The sequence below is a fragment of the Pseudoliparis swirei genome, chromosome 18 (genome assembly GCF_029220125.1).
Source record: "Pseudoliparis swirei isolate HS2019 ecotype Mariana Trench chromosome 18, NWPU_hadal_v1, whole genome shotgun sequence".
In the NCBI taxonomy this organism is placed as follows: Eukaryota; Metazoa; Chordata; class Actinopteri; order Perciformes; family Liparidae; genus Pseudoliparis; species Pseudoliparis swirei.
This window is the reverse complement of record NC_079405.1, coordinates 13,592,458-13,607,695: the sequence shown is the minus strand read 5'-3', so window position 1 is coordinate 13,607,695 and position 15,238 is coordinate 13,592,458. Positions and strand designations below refer to the sequence as shown.

Here is a 15,238-nt window from a genome sequence, read left to right as displayed (position 1 = left end):
CCTACAGCGAGCCTGAACACAAACAAATCCACAAAAATGCAAATAGGGACAGCGATATTAAATGTCGTCGTGGCGCTTGTTCAAGAACAATAAAACTCATAGACAACGATGTGACGGGACTACTTTGAGTTTTGGTGTCTTTTGTTTTGTATCCATAAATAACTGAGACCACCATGTGTTTGAAGTCAGATACATGCGGGAAATTTTAATAAGTGGTAAGCCATACCGTTGTACTTAAGGATGTGGTCTCCCTCTGTAGCTAATTAAAAAGACATCTTTTTGATCTCATAATAGCCCTGCTGCAGGGTAAACAAAGCAAGCGACAATGACACAATAATGGGGTTTTTTGCATTCCACAAGAAGATATAATTTGAATCCTGTTCTATTTTTTTTACTGGTCTAGAAACATCTGTATTAAAACAACCCATATCACACTATGAACCGCATAGGGATTATCTGGTATGAGAATCTATTGTTTTTTCTCTTGTGTAGTCCGGTGATGAGTTGAAGAGTAAAAGATCAAACACTTACTATCAGCATTCAAAAAGTTAAAGCCATTCTACACAAGACTATTGCCCTGTGTGAAAGAAAATGGCGAATGGAAACATTTTGACTGTGAATTAAAAAACAGATTGTGGAAAACAGCAGGAATTAAATGAAAATAGCCTACATTTGGTGAAAGTAAGTATGATGAAATACAATGTGATAACGTCAAGCTGATCGTGATTAAATTCCGTAGTTTTGCCAGTATTTATTCATAAGCATAGGCTATGCATATTTGCAAAACACCGAAACGATAAAAACTTAATACACAATACAAATAGGTGCGACGTTCATCCATCAGTTACTGGTTTGATATGCCATATTTCCACGTCGATGAGTTGTTCCTTTCCTGAACCGCCAGGTCGCGATGCCCAACAGCTGAGCGGAATAACCTGCGGGAGAACAGCTTCAGTAGCGTCAGGTAACCATGGAAACACGCCCGGAGTAAGCAAAGCAGGTGTCCCATAACTCCGCGTGTAACACATCCAACGCTTTGGGGTAACGAAACAGATAGAATAGAAGAGATTAAATTAGATATTATTTTTCGACCGTTAACGTAAGGTTACGGATAATGTTCAGGACTAGTTATCAGGTGAGTTTGTCTGACCCCGACTGACTCTGGATCTGTTCCTGAGCTACCCGCAAACAGCGTGTTAGCTATGCGCGTTAGCTTGATGCAGCATCACATCAGCTGCAGGCCAACAGTGACGCGTATCTTGTTTCTCGCAGGGTGGAGCAGTGGTGGAAATCTTCAGTGGACAGGGAAAGGACCCTGTAGCTAAATGGAAACTTTACGGAGGCCCGTCAGCCATTCATAAGGTGAGTTTTCAGAGCTGCCAGTTTACCTGAACCATTGTAGCCTATGTGCTCACTATTGCACATAAGTTAGTCAATTTAACTAGCTCAGTTACTATGGAGGACTCAAAATGACTTAAGTGCGACAACGCGTTCCTGTAGGTACATGCTGCACAACATCAGGAGAATACGGCCTCTTCTTACTCAGAAGGCGGCGCAGGTTCTGATCCAGGCTCTGGTCATTTCACGCCTTGACTACTGCAACTCCCTCCTGGCTGGTCTACCTGCTAAGGCCATCCGACCTCTGCAGCTCATCCAGAATGCAGCAGCTCGACTGGTCTTCAGCCTCCCGAAATTCACCCACACCACTCCGCTCCTCCGATCTCTTCACTGGTTACCGGTGGCTGCCCGCATCCGCTTCAAAACATTGGTTCTGGCGTACCGTGCTCTGAACGGATCGGGCCCCGTCTACATCCGGGATATGGTCACACCGTACACCCCGGCACGTTCGCTCCGCTCGGCAACAGCCAACCGACTTGTGACTCCTGCACCTCGAGCTAATCACTCGAAATCCAGACTGTTTGCTGTCCTGGCTCCTCAGTGGTGGAACGAGCTCCCCACTGACATCAGGACAGCAGACTATTTTTTTGCTCCATCCCAATGCGCGCAGACCCGCGTCGGAGCTCTGCAGCGGAACAATCGATCGGCATATTGAGCACCCCTGCATTCAAGCATTAAATAGCCGAGAGGTTTTTTCAGCGTGAGGAATTCGATGTGTGGCGGGAGTGCGTGAGATAAAACCGAAATGCGTGAGTCTCACGCTCAATGCGTGAGACTTGAGAGCCCTGTAAATACTACTGTTGTTGAGTCACGGAATGTAATTTAAAGATGTTTTCAGTCGATAAGTTAGTAGTTTAAGCATCAAATCTATGGTCGGTTTCTTGAGATTCAGCCTAATAAGGATATGCGACGGAGATTTGAGGTCCTGCTCGCGGGACCAGTGAGCTCCGGGCGGTCAGCGCGCTGTGCGGCCGCCGAGAGAAGCCTGATCTCGGCAGGACTTTTTGAAATGCTCCGCTGGCTCTGACGCCTCCGTAGCGGCTAAACATGATATATAATTAGGTTTTGGAGGATCTAAAGAGCACAACGAGTTTATTATTTATTAAAAGATAACGTTACGTCAATTTGACTGAGATTCATAACTTCATATTGTAGCGACCCTGGGTCAGGATGGAAAGCTACGAGACGTTTTATAGTTATTACCGTTTATTCGGGAACAAGTACCAGGCTACTGTGGGCGGAGTATACGCCAAACGACAGTGAACACCGCAACACATTCTACTCCACTGTAAAGTATTTTACAGTGAATAATTGGAGTAAATTCATGAACAAGAACAGTTGATGTGGTGACGTCACACGACCAGAAAGACCGTCCTGCGTCCTCGAGAGTCTGGACTCCCAAGACCAGACTCCAAAAGAACACGAGTCTGTACTCAGTGCACTTGGAATTGATAAACGGCTGAAGTCAAAAAGCTGTCTAGGCTAACTTCTGCTCACGGTGAGCTGAGCGCAGGCCCGGGGTGGGTAATCGGGAGAATCGGGAGAGTTCCCGGTGGGCCGCTTCACTTCTGGGCCGGTCGAGAATTTTATTTGTTGACATTTGTCACGTTAGTCCATCTTCTCTTAAAGTGGGCTACACATGTTCCGCATTCTGACACCGCAGCCTCTGCATGGGTTACCGTGCGAGGAAGTTCACCCCTCCCAAATAATAGAGTTGGTTCGGTCCTTAGCCGTCTTTTCCAAAAAGTTCTCTCAGCTACGGATAGCTGGGCCGGCCCGACCGCAGCGATACGCGTCAGGGAGGAAGAGGGCAGGAGGGGCTGAAAAAGCCAGGTTGAAAAAAAGAAAGGCATTGGAGGAGGATGCTGCCAAATGTGCCAAGCTTACAGATTTATTTTCAAGAGGATAAACACAAGTGGCAACTGGTAAAGAGAGACAAAGGCCTAATGATTAGCAACATAACTATTCGGCTAACGTTGTAGCCTTGATTAATATCATTGTAGCGTTGTCAACCTATTCCCAAGCAAAATATTAAATTGAATTAAAATATTAGCCTTTTTATATCACCCAAAATATGGTGATCCATAGACTTTGCAAATATTATGCAAATATTGATATATACTATTGATATTGAAGTATGCCGTAATATGACTTAATTTTTCTTTGTAGCTTCGGAGCAGCAGATAAGACAGTCTCCTGCTGAAAATGATGAGCCCGACATTTGCAATGAGGAGGCCATGACTACAGGGACAGGTAGAGAGGATAACAGAGGAAATGATATGAATTAAAGTTATATATTCTAAGAAAGAGCAGTATATGACAGTACTTGGTGAACCAATATGCATTGTTTGCTCAGAAGTGGGTGTACTAGTAAAGGAGTAAATCACCACTATATAATACTCATGCAGAAAAATGATGACCATGCCAATGACGGCCCCCATGAGGTCTCACTCCAACAAATCTGGCCTACTGCCTAATCTGAGTCAGACACCCCTGCTACGCCCTTCTGCCTTTTTTAATGTTGTGCATATTTTTTGTTAACTTCTCATCTTAAGTGGATTATTATTGTTGTATTTAACCGTTACATTATTTGTTGGACCATGGTATTAATAAAAGAACTACAGGATAGTAAGAGCTGAACTGTTGCTTCATTTATCCAATTTCCACTACCATGAAAAAAGTGGGCTGGTCTTGAGCCTGAAATTCCCGGGCTGAAAAGTGGCCCCACTCCGGCCCTGGCTGAGCGAGCCAACTTCAGCTTCATGTGCCAGGCAAAAATAGTAGAGCACAACACACCAGGTGCATCACACTCCGGTGACCAATCATGCTTTTTAGACAGAGGTTCGGACCGCCCAGCTCATTTGAATATACGGACACGTAAATGTCACACATAAATAAATGAAGAAATACGTGTGGACACATAAATAAATAAATGAAGAAATACAGAAATGTAGAAATATATTTATTTAATGATGTCCTGTTGATTTATAACTTATATTGATTCATTCCTGTATTTATTTATACATTTATTTAAGCATTTATTTATTTATTTATACATTTATTTAAGCATTTATTTATTCCCATATTTATTCATGAATTTATTTATTTATACTTAAGTCATTTTGAGTCCTCCATACGTTACAGGCCTCTACGTCAAGCTTGCACACAGGCCAGGGCATGGGTAGACAATAACACATGCAATATAAGGCAGTCTAATTGGCTGATTGATCATAGAATTAACATAGTCGTCTGAATAATGTGTTGTGCATGTTCCCATGAATGTCATCCTTTACAGACGTCAATCAGATGTAGGCCACTTACAAAAGTTGGGATGCTGGCACAGCCCAACTTTTGTAAGAAAGATCTGTTGTAAACTGCGAAAATAAGGGAAATAAAATCCCATGATATCAGTAAATTCAACTATAAAAGCAAAATGAACTCTGAACGAAATGAGATCTTTTTATTGTAGATGCTGTGAAACTTTACACGTTCCCTTCACCTTTTCTTTCAATGTCATTATAGCCGAGAGCTGTTCTTGGCACACACACTCAAACCACATATTATATTTTGCTCACATGAAAACATGTACAGCCTCATTGACTGTATGCATACACACTACCGGTCATCATAGCTAAGCAGATCCTTGGACCTAGCAAGGGCTCTTATGTTATTTCTTCCCTTAGGAATACAATAAAGAAGTGAAAGGCTTTGTTTACTGTTTGGAGGGTAGCAGCCAGACAGTAAGGATGCAAATGCCAGAGAATGGGAAAATGTCTCGTGAGTCACCACCAACACCAATTTCTAAATTATAATGTGTTATGCTTACTTATTAGTCGTAATTCAAATCATGTTGTGTATTTTCTTAGTGGGACTTCTTCAACGTTTCTTGGTCCTTCAAGTGAATATTCCCCATTGCAAGGATTTTTCTATTGAGCTAATGTAAGTACAGCACGCTTAATATTGTTTAAATTGTTTTTTATATCGTGCGCTGTGGTATATCTGAATTAATCTCTAATTCTCTTGTTAATGAAGGACTTGTATTTTGGTTAGTGTGGCTCAAGATGGTAACCACATTGATCGTTAATGGAGCAAGTTAACACTTTGTCACATGACAGTATAGTTGATATTATAATTCACTGAAATAAAACAAGTGGATTTCCCTCAGACTACAGAAAATATGACAAGTCAATTGAGCCACCTGGAATATTGATTATATTAGCAATGACTGTAATTTAATCTAATTTCCCCTGTAATAATCATTTATGAACTGCTTAACTACTTGATGAACTACCAGCCTCAGTCAATATAACATAATGTATTCATGTCATGGTAAAATACAGTATACTGCTGTTTCAGGCCTGAACCTCTGAGCTTGGTGTCGAGCTTGGCGGGAACAATAGTGTTGAGCAGCTGAGCTGTAGTCCACAACCAGCATTGCACACAACAGTTTCTCCTCCAGGTGAGTGATTGTGAAGTGCCATGGCAATTCACGTGCATCGGTGGATCTGTTTTGACGATATGCAAATTGCTTAGATTGGCGTGGCAGGCAACATGGAACAAATGAAGTCCTTGACCAACCTCTCAAGCATTTACTGACAATCGAGGTGAGGGCTACGGGTCTCCAGTCATTCAGGCAGGTTACCTTGGGGTGTTTGGGGACAGGCACAATGGTGCGGACATCTTGAAGCTCTCAGGAACAACAGCCTGGGACAAGGAGAGGTTGAAGATGTCTGCGAAGACTCTACCAACTGGTCTGCACATGCTCTGAGGCGCGCCCGGGATGTGGTCGGGACCTGCTGCCTTCCGGATGTCCACCAGCTTGAAGCTCTGCGCACGTCGGCCTCTGAGATGATCAGCAGGCTGGTCTCTCGGCGGCGCTGCCTTGACTGCCGTCACGTCGAACCGAGCAAAGAATGTATTTAGCTCGCCTGGGAGGAGGTAGAGAGTTCTCTTCACCGCTGGTTCCTCCCAAGAGTCCGTGATTGTCTGTAGCCCTTCCACACACACCTCACGTCATGGCTCTTGAGCTTCTCCTCCACCTTGTTCCTGAACTCTTGAGCCGATGGTCTTACGGAGGTCGTGGCGGGCTCTTTTTGTATTCCGCCATATTCCCGGAGTCAAAGGCGGTGTTCCGCGGCGGAGTGCAGCGTCATCGCCATTTATCCACGGTTTCTGGTTGGGATAAATCCGAACCGACTTGGTAGGAACAACGTCATCTATGCATTTCTTGACGGTGACTGAGGACGCGTACTCACTGGCGTTGTTGTCCGCGCGACCCTGAACATATCCCAGTCCGCGCGTTCAAACAGTCCTGTAGCATAGACTCCGATTGGTCCGACCAGCGTTGCTTCCTTCACAGCGGTGGTTGGCTGCTTCAGCCTCTATGTGGCGGGGAGTAGTTGGATGGAGCGGTGGTCCGATTTGCGAACGGTGGGCGGAGGAGGGCTTTATCCATCCGGAAGGGAGTGTAGCAGTGGTCAGAATCCGCTCCCCTCGTGTTGCTTTTATGTGTTGGTAGAACTTGGAGAACTTTCTTCAGGTTCGCTTTGTTGAAGTCCCCATACAATGAAAGCAGCCTAAAGTGCCGACTCCTGCTCGATCGCCCGTAGAGTTCCTTCAGCGCTATGTCCCCAGCGGAATGTACACAGCAGTTACGGTGACTGTATACCCTCCTTGACCAGAGATAGTGCGACATGAGCATTAGGTACTCCAGGTCCGGGGAACAGAACGACTTGAGAGTATGTACATGACTTTGGTTGCACCAAGATCTGTTTATCATGAGACATACCCCCCCTCCACGATCTTTACAGAAAATATGACAAGTCAATTGAGCCACCTGGAATATTGATTATATTAGCAATGACTGTAATTTAATCTAATTTCCCCTGTAATAATCATTTATGAACTGCTTAACTACTTGATGAACTACCAGCCTCAGTCAATTCTACAAAGTCATATTCAAAGAAATAACCATTCGTGTATAACATTGCAGCCTATACTGTGTGGATGTTTATTGATAGAAAGAAGAATCACACTCTTTTTATGGAGTCTGTTATTGTGCTCAATGTATTCATGTCATGGTAAAATTCAATTTATTACAGACTAGGACTGTGTTAGACAGTATACTGCTGTTTCGATTGTGTTGTGTCATGAGAGCAAAATAGAAATACTGTCAGAATTTGAAATAATTTCTCACTATGAAGTTACCTATCCAGCTTTTTACTTGCACACTACACTTTAAGAACCCTGAAGAAATACTGCTGGTGTTGCTGTTCTTCTGTTATACTGTCATGACAGCTGATTTCACAGCAATACATTAAAGCGAAAACACCTTAAGCGCTTATCTCACAGAATAATAAAGCGTGAGGCTTCCTCTGCTCAGAACTTCTTAATGACACAATTGATGCTGGTGATAATTTATGTTCTGTTGTCTGTTTTTGCAGGATAACTGATATAGAGCACCGGAAAAGAAGAATTCACTTATCAACAGTGCATAAAGAGTTGTCTGCCACACTTTTGCATGCAAGGATACCTTTTGTAGGATTGAAACGCAGTATTGTGAGTATTCAACATCCATGACATATTATTTTAGTACTTAAATTGACCTTCTGCTATATGCTTGAAGGTGTTGAACTGCATCTCTCAGAGATCGTTTTACTGCAACTACACAATCATATTGTTTTTCTTGTCTCAGTGGTCTACTTTGTGCATCGACCTTGAATCATTCACCGGGGAACTGTTCAAGGGCTTTTTGACACTGGATGGCATCACGTTGTTTGCCACCTGTAAAGTCCGCAGAATCTTCACCATGAAAACAGAGCCTGCAGGAATGTCAAATGATGGTAATCATTAACGTCAAAACAGAGTTTTATCAGCTTAATTTAAAGTCCCCTCCATAAGTGGTTACTTAAAAGATACAATAGCGAAGCATCTGAAGTAATGTAAGTCAGTGGTCTTCAGTTTGAGTAAAGTAGTTGTGTGTTAATATGACATTGTGTGCATGTGTGTGGAGAGAGAGAGTTTGTCGTAATCTTTCCTTAACTTTTGAAATTGCTCAGCAGAGCCAATTGCTGCACCTGACGCTGGCTATTCAGCGCACACTTACACGACAAGAGAGCTTGTCGTTTGTATTTTTCTGTGTTACCATTGTTTGGTGTTCATATGTCATGATGATGTCTTTTGTTTTCTTCTGTAGACTAAATATGAGATATTTCTCTTTTTATCTAGATATGTTTCTTAGTGGTGCTGGTATTATGGACTTGATACCTCGCAGTTGCCACTTCCCACCAGATGTTACCCACGTCACTCAGGTGTTGAATATGGATCATTTGCGGAAAGCCGACATGAGGCCTGGACTGTTGAGCTCTGACTGTGGTGAGTAAGAGCAAATCACAGAATTGTGAATGTATTAATTAACGGTATTGGAGGGAGTGTCTAAGTACATTTACACAAACACTATACTATACAAAGGTACTCGTACTTGAGTATTTCCATTTTATGCTACTCCACTACATTTGAGGCAAATATTGTACTTTTTACTGTACTATATATTTTTTTCGCCCCAAAGTCTACCAGTGAAATGGTTACTATACATAGAGAATCGTCATGGTGCCAAAATTGTTGCACATAGGGAAATTGTTTTTCACGAAGAGATTGTGATGATAATCGGGTTATTTTCCCGTATGAAATTCCTGTGGTCCTCATTTTTGTGTTCATTTGCACCTCACCTGTACTCAGAGAGCTGCAATTATCTCCTCATATCAAAAGACATGCACCAGTAATTCAGCTCCGCCGCCTCTGTGGCCTTTTTATCAGCGCTTATTTATTTGTTCTGACAGCTGTCCAAGTCATGTTGAATCAACCGGCAATGCCCATAGAAGAGAGCTGTAACCACACAGAAGGAATAGCTTTTCATAATTAGCATCTGCATTATTAGCATAACATTCTTAATCATAATTAAAACGATTGCTATTAAAGTCGGCATCCAATTTAGCTGTGACCAAACTGCTTGGTGAATATTGTTGCTTTAGTACCGAATCTGCCAGAAACGGTTAACGCTAAACTACAGCAGTTCTTACAATGCAGCAACAAACAAACCGTGATTGTCAAATACACCAAAGACATTCTGTTTCAAGGTCAATTCATTTTTAGAGATAAAAAACATCGCTCACAATATTAATTATCATAGATCTCATTGCATTCCTTATTGTTAGCACATTCTTTCTGGGCTTCTGTAGACGTGAAGTAGACGTGAAGTACACTCACTCCTAAACCTGCGTCATTTTCTGAGTGTCGAATCTGCTGCATCAAAGAAGTGTAACTTCTTCTTCTTCTTCTTCTTCTTCTTCTAAAGGGTTTGCTCTCAGCTCTGATTATCAGGATGAGAGAGAACGTTTTTTTTTGGTTTGAGTCAGCTGAGGTGGTCCTAATGAGCCCTGGCAAAGATACAGCAGGGTCACGTTGTGACCCTTTCATGACTCTCTCTACAGCACAATTCTTGTACATGAAGATATGGAGCGGAAGAAATACACCAACTCACTCAGTTCAGCAGTCTAATTCATACACAGCCATTAAACCTCAACTGTAAACTGTGGGTTGTAATCAGCAGGCTCTAATTCAAACTATGAAAGACAAGTTTTCCATTCACAAAAAAAGATTTTTGAAAGGGCTTTGTGGCGAGTGTGGAGGCGGCTTCAATCTTCAATATGCTGCTCTGAGTCCTTCACAATTAACTGGTTTTCATCTATATCAACTATGCTTCACATTTGTAAATGTAAAGCATATCCTTGGGAAGTTACTGTGGTCACTTTATAATTTACTTGACTGACAACAAACAGATTAAAGAATCCAGTTGGTGCCTTTAGTCTGTAGTTATTTAATTAGAATATGTATGTATGACTGAGTGTTGTAAGATGTAAGAAAAACGACTTCAAACAACAAAGATCAATAATGAGATATTCTTTGCAGTTCCTGATCACTCGACCACGGCCATATCAACTGGTTATCGACGATCCAGGCCCCAGGGGGTTTTACACAAAGCCTCAGGCTCCCCACTTTCAGGGCCATCCCCTCAAACTGGAAGAAACAGCAATGCAGCCTCAGACGGAGTGGAGAGAAATGTACACTTGTTCTCAAATGTGTCATGTGTCATGAGTCTCACACTAACATATGTCTTGCATTACCACAAGTACAACATATAACATGTTGTCTTTGAACTTCTCTTTGTGCTGTACCTCACAGGGATCCCCGTCCAGAAGAATGGACCAAAGTGAGAGCCTTGCCAAGCTGAGGGAGAATTTATCCCACGGAGAACCTTCCCCCATTCTTATTGAGGGTAGATTAAAATAAGTCGTCATAGTGCTGTTTCATCTAGTCTGCATGCAACACCTATACATGCCGTCGTGGATTATTTTAATCATCAAATCACATTCCACCACTGTTTTTAATTCTGTATGTGTTGGTGTCGCTACTGACTTACGTACATGGCGAGCATGAGGAGGAGGACTTTGAACTCAATGATGAAAGGCTGTGTCAGAAAATGGAACCAAAGCTGGCTATTAACAGGAAATGGGAGGGGAACGCACGTTATTTGGGGGGCATGTACTTGCCATGGCAACCATTCTTTGGTTTCCTGGCCAAATATGGAAGCTGCTACGCTTCGTTTTTTTCTTGTTTTAGACACTGATGCCACACAGTAAACATATCTGTGAACTGTCACTGTCATCATTGTGTCCTCTCATTTTTTGACTTTATGATTCACATTTAATATCTACAGTACTTATAGAATATATTAAGTTTAACAAAACAATTTCACACTCTAAATTAAAAAATAAATAGAGGTAATGCAAATTGAGCTTTGTATATCTATAACAAGCACATCTGTATCCTGAGACTTGCTGTAAGACAGCGAAGACGCCATCACACTCACACACAGATATTTAAGAGGTACGGGTGGTGGCCATTGTAGGAGTGTTGAACACAGAGCAATAACAACTCTGTGACTGCTTTGGATCTTGTTTTCCAAACGTGTGTATTTATGACCCACATTAGCAACCAGAGCAGTCTTCTTTGTGAGTGTCTGAGCATTTCTTCATAAAGCCCATGCATGACCGGTTCCTTCTCTGATTGCATGTTAAAACCCACACCTGCCGTTTTCATTTTACATCTGAAGAACATTCAGTTGCTTCTCTTCCTCTTCCAAAGCAGAGAATGAAAAAGAAGAAAGAACAAAATAAATTGTAACATTTAGAGGCTACGTTGTAATGTAGACCCATCAGGATGCAGAGGTAGAGCAGTTATCTTTAAAGGCAGATATGATTACTTGTTTTTTGTTCAAAAGCACGGTTAATAATCGGTAAGCAATCAGCAAAGGCACACAGAGCCAATAAGGGAGATGACAGGGCAGCATATATCACGCTCATAAAACAATTTTGCAAAGAGAGTGAGTTGGGGAACCAGTATCTATACTTAGTGACGCAAAATAAATTTAAAACTAAACTGAACTCAATGCATAAATATTGTTGATTAGTTTATGGAAAATCTACAGAGAATTACAGTTGAATCCTGTATCTATAAAACGTTATTTGAAAGAGCAACGCCTAGTTCTTATGCTCACATTTTTGCATAAGTGCTCATCAATCATTATTGATTATGAAGTAAACATTAATATCACCACTACCAAAAGCATCATTAGTTCATAATGTCTCCGTCTCATGAGGTTTTTTTGAGTTGAATACCTTTTTCTCAATTGCCAACAAAGCAAATCAATAATATGTCGTGTTGGGTTTGTGACTTTGTTTCATCGTATTCTTGTTTGTACCCAGTGAAAACGTTGTTGAATTATTAATTTGATAAGTACATTGTTAAAAAAAAGTAGTGTAGAGCTGGGCGACATGGAGAAAAATAAAATATCACGTTATCTCCTAGCAAATACCTCGATAACCATAACGCGACGATACTGTAGGGTTGACTATTGGTTTCTTCTACAAAATTTTTGTCAAATAAACATTAGCAATGTAGATATAATGAATAATTAGGTGAAGAGAAACAATAAAACCGTATGGATAGTTCAGAAAACTTTGCCATATTACCAGAACCAAATCGTAAGACGATAACTGTGTAATAACAATATTTTGTCCCTAATGTAGTGATTTTGCCAGTAAATTTAAAGAAGGTGAAGCAAGAAGACCTGCGAGTGGGTCAAGTTAGCTTCTACTCAGTACATCTAAATATCTTATTTGTGAAATGTGTTTATTCAGAACAGGATTTTGACTGCCAGCTGTAAAAGTGCACCCTATTCCTCTCATTACAGCTCTTTATTCTTATTCTCGTACATCAGTAAAAGCATTCCCAATTAACTAACAAAACAAGAGCCCCTCTTTGTCCAAGCATGTTCTCCAAAGCACCTAATAACAGATTTCATAGTTGGTAATAGAACATCCTCTGAGCATGACTCAATGCAAAAAAACGATGATTAAAATTCCTTAATTCAGTTGAACATCATGTATTCTCCCTGCACTGAATGAATGAAAGCTCAGTTACCGAAATGCCTTCATTCATAGGGACTTTCACAGTGCATAATCAGTTGACAGATATGCTTCTGGCAAACTATAATAACATTGTTGTTTGACTGTTTTGTGTCATAAAGCTTTTCTAATGTTGAAAGTACTGCATGCAGGAACACTTGGCACGATACAGCCCCATCCCCCGAGAGACAAACAGGGATATAAGAAGCTACGAGTCTACGGCGCTGGAAGAGAGAGGCCAGTATCGTCAGGTAAGATATACAAGAGCATCTTATATTCTCTGTCTATGTTGGAATGCAGAATATGGTTTGGTGAACGTGTCATGGTTAAATATGGTAAGCGGTTTAATTCTGCTTAAAAGCAACTCCAGACGCTGTACCTGGTGGCCAAGGAAAGATAACTAAAACTAGGAAGAAGTACACCGCTTCACCCAGTTGGCAAGAGAGCAAGCAAGAACTTCTGACCCGAAGAGAAAAGACAGATCACCTAACAGCAGGTGAGGCTAACATCGGCCTGAATCGACGGCGAGCATGACAGCAGGAAGCAGCAGCGGCGGCAGCAAGACGTGTGCATTTCCATACGGAGTGGTGTTTGGAAAGGTGTAAAAAGACACTGAAGGATGGAAAAAAAGAGAACTATATACATAACAAGTGTATACACACTTAAAAATTGTCTCTGAGAGTTCATTTATCGATGTTTCTCCACAGCAATAAGCTTCTTTGCGGCAGCCGTCCCCACAGACAGAAAGTAGTTAGTTCATTAATGGTAATGTAGCACATTAAATACAAGTCAGAGGAACATGTCCTGAGCCCAGGGTTTGCCACACAGTGGGCAATTAGAGAAAGTCATTATACTGTTGAGAGGTTCAGATCTGCTAACTCATTCAGATAGAGGTGCTCTTTCTTTGATCTCAGGCCTATCGGGGAGTTTAAGGATTCGGTGTGTCTTGCTCACACATATGAGTGATTGCTTATTTCAATTAAGGTTTCAAAATAATGTACCCATATATTTGAGTAATGAAAGCAATATTCCCTTGGAAAATATGTCAGCTGTCATTTCACGTGTGACGACTTTGCAGTAAACTGCTGTTCTCACTCCAGATGATGTTGTTTGTATTGTTATATTGTCCTTAGGTATTAGCAAAGCTGGGCTACCAACAAAACCTACAAAAATGTCAGTGTGGGAGAAATGAATGTTCCTTTTTTGGCATGCAATGAAATTCATTATAATCTAGCATATTGCTAATATGAATTTGTATGTGCATAAAATCAAATGAAATTAGAAGGACATTAGTGAGTCAAATGATGAAAACATGGATTTATTGCTCACTGTAATTAGATTCCTATCATTATTCTCATCTCGGTATTTGTGGCTAAAACCTTCATGTGTATTCTGAAAGACATATTCATCTGTTATACAATTTATCCTCTCAAAACCTCTTTATTTTGCAATATATGCTTCAAATGGAGGATTTACTCCCTTCTCATTTTGTTCTTTAATCTTTTTACAATTTTAGATGTGTATAGCCTGACTCGTGCCAAGGAAAGTTCAGAAGCTGCTCCCACAGCAGCAGAGCCTCTCTCCTGCTCGATCTGTCCAGCTTTTTCTAGTGACCTGCAGGTCTTGAGCAGCTGGGAGAGTAATGAGGGGCCTGAGCCCCAGCTCACTCTGCAAGGGGAGGTGTTCACTTTCAAACCGCAGCCCCACTCACCCAAACCTGGGCAAGTCCAGGGTAACCAAGAGATGACCGGGATGGGAGATGATCAGCTTCGGAACCAAAATGTTAGGCGGTACGAGGCCCAGCTTGAGGATGACTTTATCGGCAGTGAAAGTGATGAGGTACGTGTGCCGTCAGGGAGGGGCACAGGCACGCTGCGCTTTAAATGTATACACGTCGTACAGTGTGTTGATCTGACACTAATGACCATCAGCCTTTCAATACACTAACAGTACATACACACACCAGATTAAAAACTATATTTTTTGGCAAATTTAGGTCTCTATCCAGATTTGTGTTATCTAATTTTATCTCAATTCATCAGAATAGATTCAGTTCATTCTGATATCTGTCACCATTAGAACATTAGTTTTCTTTATGCTGAGCAGGGAAATTAAACTGTTGAATTGAGTATAAAGATGACTATCTTCAAAGAAATGCTAATTACTTTTACTTATTTAAAACATTAGAATAAGTCTGATAATTCATACTTGGGAAGCAAATTGTGTTGCGCAGCTGATTAGTTTAGTTGTATGTATTCTATGCACCAAGTTAAATACAAAATCCACCCTAAAACCCAAAACACTCACGCCAGGGT

General features: G+C 41.4%; 1 protein-coding gene across 5 annotated transcripts in view; it reads left to right on the top strand.

Moving 5' to 3' along the window:
- The first annotated feature begins 856 nt into the window (after positions 1–856).
- Positions 857–15,238, top strand: part of cfap20dc (CFAP20 domain containing) — a 40,423-nt gene continuing 26,041 nt past the window's right edge. Inside the window, exons 1-12 of one of the 5 annotated variants that reach the window (XM_056438496.1) lie at positions 857–1,135; positions 1,273–1,362; positions 5,082–5,175; positions 5,265–5,337; positions 7,842–7,956; positions 8,093–8,240; positions 8,626–8,772; positions 10,366–10,517; positions 10,639–10,666; positions 13,076–13,174; positions 13,285–13,419; positions 14,440–14,762. In XM_056438496.1, the coding sequence (XP_056294471.1) occupies positions 1,115–1,135; positions 1,273–1,362; positions 5,082–5,175; positions 5,265–5,337; positions 7,842–7,956; positions 8,093–8,240; positions 8,626–8,772; positions 10,366–10,517; positions 10,639–10,666; positions 13,076–13,174; positions 13,285–13,419; positions 14,440–14,762 (1,425 nt within the window). In that variant the 5' untranslated portion in view covers positions 857–1,114. Of the gene's footprint in view, positions 1,136–1,209; positions 1,363–5,081; positions 5,176–5,264; positions 5,338–7,841; positions 7,957–8,092; positions 8,241–8,625; positions 8,773–10,365; positions 10,518–10,638; positions 10,749–13,075; positions 13,175–13,284; positions 13,420–14,439; positions 14,763–15,238 lie in introns of those variants that run through there. The other 4 variants (XM_056438495.1, XM_056438497.1, XR_008834518.1 and 1 more) reach the window with 4 other exon arrangements.